This window comes from Pezoporus occidentalis, unplaced genomic scaffold, assembly GCF_034315485.1.
Source record: "Pezoporus occidentalis ecotype Australia unplaced genomic scaffold, CSIRO_AGI_Poc_V1 ctg182, whole genome shotgun sequence".
Lineage (NCBI taxonomy): Eukaryota > Metazoa > Chordata > Aves > Psittaciformes > Psittacidae > Pezoporus > Pezoporus occidentalis.
In genome coordinates this window covers 849,574-860,909 of record NW_026913662.1, presented here as the reverse complement: position 1 = coordinate 860,909, position 11,336 = coordinate 849,574, and the positions used below count along the sequence as shown (strand labels likewise).

General features: G+C 46.2%; 1 protein-coding gene across 2 annotated transcripts in view; it reads left to right on the top strand.

The window, feature by feature from the left end:
* Positions 1-1,737: 1,737 nt before the first annotated feature.
* Positions 1,738-11,336, top strand: part of SLC5A8 (solute carrier family 5 member 8) — a 28,525-nt gene continuing 18,926 nt past the window's right edge. Inside the window, exons 1-4 of one of the 2 annotated variants that reach the window (XM_062615481.1) lie at positions 1,738-1,768; positions 2,016-2,481; positions 4,595-4,660; positions 10,190-10,241. In XM_062615481.1, coding sequence (XP_062471465.1) covers positions 2,149-2,481; positions 4,595-4,660; positions 10,190-10,241 — 451 coding nt within the window. In that variant the 5' untranslated portion in view covers positions 1,738-1,768; positions 2,016-2,148. Of the gene's footprint in view, positions 1,769-2,015; positions 2,482-3,379; positions 4,129-4,594; positions 4,661-10,189; positions 10,242-11,336 lie in introns of those variants that run through there. The other variant, XM_062615482.1, reaches the window with a different exon arrangement.

Genomic DNA, 11,336 nt, shown 5'->3' with positions numbered 1-11,336 from the left:
AGTGGGTGAGGATTTTTGACAACGCATATTTTTGCTGGACAACATCAGTTCATTGCACTGTGTGGGAAGGTGCTGACTTTGACTGAAGCTTTGTGTGAGGGTTTCCCAGCTTTCAAGTGGTCAAAAGTCAATAGCAAATTGAAAATCAATAGCTCAATAAAAAATCAATCACCTCAGAAAATCAATAGCTCAATAGCGTAATTGGTAGGGGTCTGGAATAAGTTTCTTTCTTATGCTTCCTCAGCAGGACATTTGGAAGCTCTTACTTATTGTATAACTAATTAAAGAGTAATTGGGCCAGAGAGACAGACACACTATCCTACTGTGGTGAGATTAGGACATGCTACTTGCAACACAAATGCCAGCCTCTGTATGTTCAGGGACATTTGTACTCAGATGGGTATCTAGAGGCCAGATCAATACAGGCATGACTCCACAGCTCCTTAGTAACCCTGTCAGACCAGAGTTCCACCTGCACCCCCTCCTTCCAACATGTCTTCAGAAATACATCCAAATGGTCTGCCAGATCGAGAGCTCCCAGGGAGATAAAAGTGCTCTGTGAGCTGGGTTTGGCTGTCAGGTGTCTGGTCAGTTATTTCTGTTTAGCATACAGAAGGCTGCTGGAAGCCATGTCTCAAATTGGTCAGATGGATGCAGGTCAGAGTGCCTTGTGCTGAACCCTGAGCACTTGCAGCAAAGACTGCTTCCAGCAACTCTGCCTGTGGATGACAGCCAGGTGATGCTGGGCAGGAGATAATTTTATCTACCTGCCATGAAGGAAAATTGGGAAATTTTTAATCCTCAAGATGGTGATGATTTATATTAGGAGGTCACCTCCAGCATAACACTGCCAAGTGCTGTGCAAGCATAGTTCAAGCCAGAAAGCCACTGTGCTTTCATGTGCTCACCATTGAGCCCTGCTGTAAGGTGTGCTGTGTGCTGTGTGCAGCTGTGCTGCTGTTAGGCCCAATTATGCATCCTTACGTCTTAATCCCCCCATCTGGGGTTGCTAACCTACAGCAAAGTGGCCAGAGGTAGTATTTGCGATGTTAGCTCTGTATGTGCTGCTAGCTATAGAAACAGGCACATCTCCACTGCTTGACACCCATGGCCTTGAAATCCCATAGGTTTCCCATATGCACATTCCCCTGCGGATAAGATATGTGAAGCTCCATCTGTGATACTACTGTGCACTTTGACTCTTGAACCTCTGATTAGTTGACAAAATTTCCATGAGCACAGTGTGGGGCTTCTCTGTCATATAAGTGCAGGGTTCAGCAACTCAACTTGGCAAATCTGCTGTGTTATCTGATTCATCGAGTTATCTTCCAGATTGCTCAACCCACAGACATGTATATCTTAAACCATATTTTCACCTTCGTATTTTGGGGAGATGGTGGCATATGCTAGTGAAGAAGGGTAGGAAATACCAACCTGGTAAATTGTTGGGTGAATTGCCTTCCCTCCAGAATCTCTGGAATGCCACCCAAGTTTTCATGGCAACTCTGTTCAGGCGAGCCTCTGCAGTGAGACCGTCCTGTCAGGCCGGGGCCGCAAGGCACGGGGCTCTCAGCAGTAGCCACGGATGGCCCGGACCCGCCCGCGCAGCGAGGATAGCCGCCCCTTCCCGCTCCGCGGAGGCGCTCACCGCCGGGGAGGAGCGGACACCGACATGGTAAAAGGCCCGCCCGCCGTCCCGGCTCCGGCACTCGCACTGCCGCTCCCGCCGCCCGGAGACACCTGCCCCGGCGGGGAGCACCGCTCCGCTGTGCACCTGTCCTGGCTGGGTGCATCGCACCGCACTGTCCGTACCTGTCCCGGCTGGGTGCACCGCAACTGCTACGTACCTGCCCCGGCGGGAGCACCGCACCGCTCCGCACCTGCCCCGGCGGGAAGCACCGCACCGCTCCGCACCTGCCCCGGCGGGAAGCACCGCACCGCTCCGCACCTGCCCCGGCGGGAAGCACCGCACCGCTCCGCACCTGCCTCGGCGGCGAGCGCTGCTCCGCTCTCAGCTGTCCCCGTGGGGTCCCGTCCCCATCCCATTACTCCTGCGCCGGCCGCCCCGTGCAGGCCCTGAGGGGGCAGCAGTTGCCCCTCTGATTTTAGGGCAGCTCCTTGGCTCCAAGGGCCAATCCCTCCGATAGCATGCGGGGCTTCACCGTCTGGGACTACGTGATCTTTGCGGCCATGCTGCTGGTCTCGGCTGTCATCGGGGTCTACTACGCATTCGTGGGAGGGGGGCAGAAGACATCTAAGGACTTCCTCATGGGAGGCCGCAGTATGAGCGCCCTCCCTGTTGCACTTTCCCTCACAGCCAGCTTCATGTCAGCTGTCACCGTGCTGGGCACCCCTGCCGAGATCTACCGCTACGGTGCCATCTTCTGCATCTTTGCCATCACCTACGCACTGGTGGTGCTGTGCAGTGCGGAGATCTTCCTGCCTGTCTTCTACAAGCTGGGTATTACCAGCACCTACGAGGTAAGGTGGAGTTGAAGAAGCCTTTCCACAGCTTTCAGGGAGCCGGGGGGCTTCTCATGACTGCTTTCTAGATGTGTCTGCAGTCTCTTCCCCAAATCACCCTGTACGCTGTGCTGCCCCTTATCTCCACGCTCCCAAGAGCAGGTTGCAACCTGCTGTGTCCCCAGGTCTTCCCACACTGCCTCCATAGAGGAGATGCTCAACCCTGCTGTCTTGGCTCAGGACCTGTGCACCATGCCAAGTTTGTTTCCTCACTCCAGATACTCAGCTCAGCAGATGGATTAATCCTCGTGCAACTTGGATGATAACATGTGGTTAATGATGTGTAATTAATATACCAAGAGCAGAATGCAAAATCATCTGACATAGGAACCAGAGTTCTCACATCACACTCCCTCAGATAGGTTTCTAAACTAAGGTGCAGCCTCAAAAGTTTCCCTCTGACAGAGTATATGTTTTTGCTGTTCCTAAAACTTTTGAGGAGACATTTTCCACCTGAGGGTGTTCACACTGGTGAATGTCTTCTCTATCATGCCTATAAAGGGAGGTCAGCAAGTGCTCTGTGTGAGAGTTTTCTTACTTCCTATCAAAATATGACTGAGCTGGTCTTCAACTTAGCATGTAAGTTAAAGCTATAGCTCCAGTGCAGAGACATCTGGGGTGGTGGGATAATCACAGGCCAAGACTGACTGTTTTGGGGTGAGGAAGCATTTGGTCAGGACTTTCTTCTGATTTAGAAGGTCTGTGCAGCCTGTTTATCTTCCTGCACGGAGCTAGTTCCTAGCTGCAGATTTGGAGAAAATTTGCTCTTTTCACAGAGAATACCGGGAAGGGGACATCAGTGCAGGTGAAAGTCCCTGGCTAGCTACTTTGGTCTTTAGCATTTTATTGCACTGAACAGGGGCATTGCAGCATTGGAAGCTGAAAACAAGGTTTCTGTTGGTAGATTTAGATAAGAATTCACCAACAGAAATCTCTGGTGGCTTCCAGTGTGTTTTAAACTACTGATCTTTGGACTGTCAGTTAAAATAGGACTTTTTCAAATAGACTTCTAATTATGACTTGAAACTCAGTGATAATCTTGGGGTCAAATCAGAGTAATACACCTATAAAAGATGTATCTAATTGTGGACAGAGTTCAGAGATTAAACAACTTTTTGTGTCTGTCCAGGGGTTCAGCACTCCTTGTGTTTACATGGAAGTGCTCACAGACCATGTTTTAAATGCTTAATTCATGACTGAGCACTTTGAGATACTGTGTCGATTGAACAGATTGTCAGGAAAAGGAGATCCCCTTGGTACAATCACACAGCCTAGAGGGTTGTTAGGACAGATGATGGGAAGAAATCTGCCCACTAGCATGACAAACTCATTTAGAGGTTGTGCTGTCTCAGGCTAGATACAAAAGTGAGGGAGGGTTCCTGTTGCGCAGAAGGCTAGATTTCCACTTACCAGTAGAATATGGTGAGCTGCTTTGGGCAGTGCAGAAGGTGAGTTTACCATGAGAGGAAACTGCTGACCATTGAAAACTTTCTGCCCTCTCTCACAGCAGTTCAGATGGATGCACAGAATACCAGAGTTTCCAAATCAATTAAGGCTTAGGAATAGCCGTCATGTTTTCTTTTTCTCTCTGATTTCGCAATGCATGTGGGTTCTGTTGATTGCTGGTACATCATTGTGAAATTTTAGGTTACGCTGTGTGAAGTCAAGAGTTGGACTCAATGATCCCCACAGGTCTCTTCCAGTCAGGATATTCAATGATTCTGTGATAATTACATGCAGGTCTTTTGCCAGGTCACAGGTCAAGGTCCTTGTCTACCAAGTGCCTTGAGGCAGCTGTGTAGCACCAGTTTCCATTTTGCAGACTCCAGCATATACTGACTAGCTTATGTCTACTTCACTTGCTCATGTGTTATTGCCCAGTGGTGAGGTCTGTTAAGAAATAGCAAATCAAGTTGAAAGAGATACCAATGCAGGTGACTGTAGGAGTTTTGGCCATTCATGAAAATGTAAAAACAACACTATGCCCTTTCTGGATTGCTCATTGCTTCACTCTAGTCCTACCAATAGTGGCAAGTTCTGACATAAACATGGTTTTTCTTGTCTTTTGCAGTATTTAGAGCTTCGATTTAATAAATACCTGCGCCTCTGTGGAACGGTCCTCTTCATTATACAAACGGCAAGTAAATCTCAAACTGTCTGTGGTCATTGTAGCCACCAGGATTCTTCAGCTGAGTGTAACTGGCTATTTTCTCTGTGTGGTTGTTGAGGTTACCACAGTGCATGGATGGCTGGGAGTGAGAGAAACAAAACTCTTTCTGCTCCAGAGCAATGAGGTAGGGAGCAGATGCTGGGCTACCTGCCCATTGGGTCTCTGTGTGCATTGCTGAGCACCCAGAGCGTCACTTGGCATCAGTGCTGTGCCAAGAGATGAGCAACCCTTCACTGCAGGGTAGCAGGGTGGACAGCAGCCTTTTGCCTGCCTGCTGGAGAAACCCACAGTGGGTTCAAAATGTAAACATGCCCAGTTACCTACAGGGGCAGTTTTCATCCTCTGGTGCATGGATTCTGGGAGTCTGAGTAATTCTCAGGAGTCTGTGAAAGGTAAGAAAATAATCTGTCAGGAGCAGCCATTTACTGCACAAGGGTTTGTACCACCACAATTGGAAAAAAACCTGTTTCTTCAGACTGAGAAGTAGCAAATTACTGCCTTGGGGAATGCTAAACTAAAGTAGTTCCTGAAATTATTGTTAGTGCAGTTTGCTGTATCTAACCCATTCAGGAAGTCGGTGTGAAACCACAGCTTGTAAATGTGCAGTGAGCATGTGCCAAATGCAGCAAACCCAGAAATGTCTTCTTTTCACAGTTTTGAAGTGGACTTTTTGAAGAATTCAATGCAAGAATGAATATACAATCAGAAAGCTTTTCAAGTAACATGCTTGCTTTTTGCCCATTTGTGTATTTTTAAGACACACAAGGGGTTACAGGGCAATCCAACTTGCACCAATAAGATGGTGGTTGGTGCAGGGCTAATTACTTATTTGAACAGTGCTGCTTAGCTGGCATTTATAGATACATAAGCCCACAGGAAAAGTGAAGCGCTATCGTGTGTGAATCCTGACACTGTTTCACCTGCAATATGAAGATATCACAGTTGTGTAAATTGGAACAACCAAGCATAATCTTTCCTTGCAAAGATCAGAAAAATAATTCTATACAACTAAAATATATGCTCAAGGAAATTAACTAAAGATCTATTAAATGTCTTTCTGTGCCAAGCACTAACAACTTCACCTGAATAATGAATAGAGAGGAAAGAACCTCCCCAAGATGTTAATGGTGTAATTTTAACTTTTCTGTGAATATTGTCATGTATTTAAAAGAAGAAATAAGAAGGATACATAGCAATACAACCTGAAAAACTACTGAAGTGGAAAGATTGTATTATCAGTCCAGTTTCTGATAGTCCAAAGCTTCTGACACTTATTTCCTGTATAAGAGAAAGCCACTTTCTCATGCCAAATCCATGAATTAGCAGGCTTGGAGAGATAAGTGTTTGTCTGACAGACTATTAGATGGATAAGGAATTGGCTAGATGGTTGCATCCAAAGAGTTGCAGTCAACAACCAAATGTCCTAATGGAAACCAGTAATTACTGGTGTTTTTCAAGGGTCTGTACTGGGACCAGTACTATTTAATACCTGAATTAATGATATATACAGTGTGCTTGAGTTTGAGTGCTTGAGTGCTCAGCAAGTTTGTGGATGAAATTAAGCTTAGTGATGCATCTGATTCACCAGAGAGAAGGGGTGTCATCCAGAGGTACTTTTACAGATTTGAGAAGTGGTCCCACATGAACCTCATGAAGTTCAACAAGGCCAAGTGTATGGTCCTTCATCTGGGCCAGGGCAATCCCCAATATCAGTACAGACTGGGGGATGATCTGGTTGAGAGCAGCCCTGCAGAGAAGGACCAGGTTGCCCAGAAAAGCTGTGATGCCCTATCCTTGGACGTGTTCTAAGTCAGATTGGACAGGGCTTTGAGCAACCTGCTGTAGTGGAAGGTGTCCCTGCCTGCAGTAGGAGGGTTGGACTAGATGATCTTTAAAGGAACCTTCACACCCAAACCATTCTGTGATTCATCAGCACACACTGATAGTCACTGTATGGATAGAAAGTCAAACATTGACTGGGCTTGAAAAGAGTCAGTAGTTGGCTGTGATGTGATGCAGCTAGTTCTGAAGAGATATTTGCCAGGGACTCCTCAGGACTGGCAGCTTTCTTGGCATACAAGCTATACATGAAAACCTAGAGCTGGCTCCTGGCACTGAAACAAACATGAGTGTGTACGCAGGCAGGGAATAGTATACAGGTAGGAATAACTATTTGTCCAATGGCCTCACCATACTTTCTGGGATGTGCTTGTAGCAGGCGTGCAGCAAGGGGCCAGGGCAATCTAGCCATGCTGAGTGAAGCAGACCCTCCACACTAATTTCCTCCCACAGTTGGATTACTGCTCATTCCAGTTACTTCTGGACTCTCTGCCCAGAGTAGCCTCTGGCCATGTGGCAGGGCTTTGCCATGGGGACTGGATTTGACCTGCTCAAAAGCTACAGTGAGTAATCAGTAGTTAGCCATTCTACCCTGTTTTGCCACCTCTGCCTAGGGCAGACTTCACACTTGTGGGAAGGGAAAAGGCTTGCTGAATGCTGGATACATCACATCTAATTCTGCTGCTTTTCTATACCCAAGTCCCGCCCCTGTAAATCAGGGAGTCTGAAGAATTGAGCAGTGAAAAGATGATGTAAGTCTCCTTAGGACCTGGCTGTGACCCTTTGAATCAGTCACTGACCTTCACAGAAGTCATCTGCATATTGCAAGCTGTATTCCCCTGTACTGTGCCACAGCTGAACTTGTTCTAGTAGTAAAATGAAGTAATAACAGCAGTAAAAAAATCAAACAGGATTAAAAAATATACAAAAAGAAATTACAGAGGATATCAGTGTATAAATCGCACTGTGCCCAAAAAAAGTGGATGGAGTAGCTCCTTGATTTGCCTATATCTTTACAGTACTGGGTGAAAATACAAATCTGATAAGTATCACAGTATCACAATATGCTAGAGATTGGAAGGGACCTCAAAAGATCATCTAGTCCAATCCCCCTGCCGGAGCAGGAACACCTAGATAAGGTTACACAGGAATGTGTTCAGGCGGGTTTTGAATGTCTCCAGGGAAGGAGACTCCACAACCTCCCTGGGCAGCCTGTTCCAGTGTTCTGTCACCCTCACTGAGAAGTTTTTTCTCAAGTTTAAGTGGAACCTCTTGTGTTCAAGTTTGTACCCATTACCCCTTGTCCTATCATTGTTTGCCACTGAGTAGAGCCTGGCTCCATCCTCGTGATACTCCCCCTTTATATATTTATATACACTAATAAGGTCACCCCTCAGTCTCCTCCAAACTATAGAGACCCAGCTCCCTCAGTCTTTCCTCATAAGGGAGATGCTCCACTCCCTTAATCATCTTAGTTGCCCTGCGCTGGACTCTCTCCAGCAGCTCCCTGTCCTTCTTGAACTGAGGGGCCCAGAACTGGACACAATATTCCAGATGGGGTCTCACCAGGGCAGAGTAGAGGGGAAGGAGGACCTCTCTCGACCTACTAACCACCGCCCTTCTAATACACTCCAGGATGCCATTGGCCTTCTTGGCCACAAGGGCACAGTGCTGGCTCACGGTCATCCTGTCGTCCGCTAGGACCCCCAGGTCCCTCTCCCCTACACTGCTCTCTAACAGGTCGTTCCCCAACCTATACTGGAACCTGGGGTTGTTCCTGCCCAGATGCAGGACTCTACACTTTCCCTTGTTATATTTCATCCAGTTATTCCCTGCCCAACTCTCCAACCTGTCCAGGTCTCGCTGGATGGCAGCACAGCCTTCTGGCATGTCAGCCACTCCTCCCAGCTTAGTGTCATCAGCAAACTTGCTGATAGTACACTCAATTCCCTCATCTAAATCGTTGATGAATATATTAAATAATACTGGTCCCACTACTGACCCTTGAGGCACTCCACTAGACCTCCAGCTAGACTCCACCCCATAGACTACAACTCTCTGGCTTCTCTCCTTCAGCCACAGTCCACCTCACTACCTGATCATCCAGACCACACTTCCTCAATTTAGCTGTGAGGATGCTGTGGGAGACTGTGTCAAATGCTTTGCTGAAGTCAAGGTAGACCACATCCACTGCTCTGCCATCATCCATCCACCCTGTTATTTCCTCATAAAAGGCTAAGAGATTGGTCAAACACGATTTCCCCTTGGTGAAGCCATGTTGACTGCCCCTGATAACCCTCTTATCCTGGATATGCCTTAAGGTGGCACCAAGGATAAGGTGTTCCATCACTTTCCCAGGGATGGAGGTGAGGCTGACCGGTCTATAGTTACCCGGGTCCTCCTTCTTGCCCTTTTTGAAGACTGGAGTGACATTTGCTTTCCTCCAGTCCTCAGGCACCTCTCCCGTTTCCCAAGACTTGGTAAAGATGATGGAGAGCGGTCTAGCAATGATTTCCGCCAGTTCCCTCAGCACCCGCGGGTTCATCCCATCTGGACCCATGGATTTATGGATGTCCAGATTGCTCAACTGGTCTCTAACCCATTCCTCAACGACTAAGGCAAACCGCTCCGTTGACCTGACTTCATCTGAGGTCTCAGGGGTACAGGGCTCTTCAGGACTGCCTCCGGCAGAGTAGACAGAGACAAAGAAGGCATTCAGTAACTCTGCCATCTCTGTATCTTCTGTCACCAGGGCACCCATCCCGTTCATCAGTGGGCCTACATTGCCTCTGGTGTTAGTTTTATCTGCCATGTATTTGAAAAAGCTCTTTCTGCTGTCCTTTACCCCTCTCACCAGATTTAATTCTAAGGAGGCCTTAGTCCTCCTAGCTGCCTTCCTACATCCTCTAGCAGCAGGCTTATATTCCTCCCAAGTGGCCAGCCCCTCCTTCCACGACCTGTAAACTCTCCTCTTCCACTTGAGCATCCAGGTCTCCTGGCCCTCTTCCTTGACTTCCTACGTGTCGGGATGCTCTGATCTTGAGCTCGGAAAAAGCAATCCAACCAACTATCTTGGGCCCCTTTACCTTCAAGCAGCCTTGCCCATGGGATTTCCCCTAGCAATTGCTTGAAAAGGCCAAAGTTTGCCCTGCTAAAGTCCAGGGTTGCAATTCTACTTGCTATTCTACTGGTAAAGTAGAACAAGTATGCATGGCTTCATGTTATGATGACTAAATGGTGCTGTATTCTTTGTTTTTACTCACATGCATTATAGTTGCATACTGAGAGGCATATGGATTCCAAGACTGAAAAAATAAATTGTAATAGATTCTTTGGCAAGCAGTGTGTAAACCCCATCAACTTCCTTTTGCTCTTGTTTCTGCAGTAAGAGAAGTTAATTATAAAAGCTGGGAGAAGCTGAAGAGGGATTTGGTATTTAAGAGTCCCTGGTATTTATTTTAAGCGCACAAGGCTGTGAGACTGCAGTGCTGGTTCGTCGCAGGTATTCAACTTCTAACAATTGGAATTATTTCTCAACAGTTATGAGTTTAGGAAGATTAGACTGCATAAATGCTTGAAAAGAAATCATCCCAGAAAGTGATCACCTTTCAATGAATTTACATTTATTTTGATCTTTCATCTTTTTTCCCCTTTCAGACTTTATACACTGGTATTGTCATTTATGCTCCAGCGTTAGCACTGAATCAAGGTAAGATGAGCATACTGCAACAGTTCTACTGTTATATTTTTTTCTGCATAGAGTACTGGTATGCTTTTTTTTGGTAACACACACCTAAAAATATTGCTCAAGGCTTAGCTATGAAATCTCTTAAGATTTCTGTTGATCCTGAAGGGAGCTCAGATAGAAGGCCTCTCATTTGTAATCCTAGTCCCTTAATCCCTACCTGTAAAGAATTACAGAAGAGGCTCGAAGGGAAACCCTGCTCTCAATTACTCTACCTCTCACGCAATATTCTTAGGTAATGGCAACATTCTGACAAGTTAAGAAGTCTTACGTAAATTTTGAAGGCAATGCAGAGACTAAACACACATTTAGTTCCCTTGGTTAAGTGCTCTACTTCAAGAGGAGAGCGAGGCAACAGTTTTGTAAATATGGCTTTAGGCTGTTTAATTCAGCCTTTTTTTTTTTTTCCCAGGAAAACAAAATTAACAGCAAAAAATCTTCAGTTTAAGATGTTTGTTGTGATATTTACAAAATGAAATGTTTGCATTTTATACTTCAAAATGACTCTGTTTGAAAATGAGCCGCATTTATTTTTAGAGGCAGGATAAAAGCTTTTATGTAAAGACAAATGAAACTTTTAATCTGACAGAATTATTTTGTCCACTTGGCAAGAAAAGGCAATAACAAAATGCAAATAGAAATGAATCATTTTGGCTAGAATGAAAATCGTAATTGTTCTGTTCATCGGTTTTGTTGCTTGGTTTGGATTTTTTTGTTTGTTCATTGAACAAAAAGGAAGAAAAAAGATGCTGTCTGCATTGGTCTCCTCTGTGTGTGAGTCCTACAGGTTTTATGTCCTTAATGTTTATATTTGCCCTGCAAATACACACTGCACCAAGCTATGACCGAGCTGGCTCCCAACTAGAAGCAATGTTTTTCATTAGTTCTGTTGTAGTGTTTCTCAATACTCTGAGCTATCTGTTGGGGAGCCCCCAAGCACCCTGCCTGGCAGCATGTGAGCATGGCAAGCTGGGGCAGTGATGGCCTGCATGCCAGCCACAGCAGTGTTGTCTGGTGTAGACATACTATCATATTTCCCAAAAAGAAAGAAGAATAAAA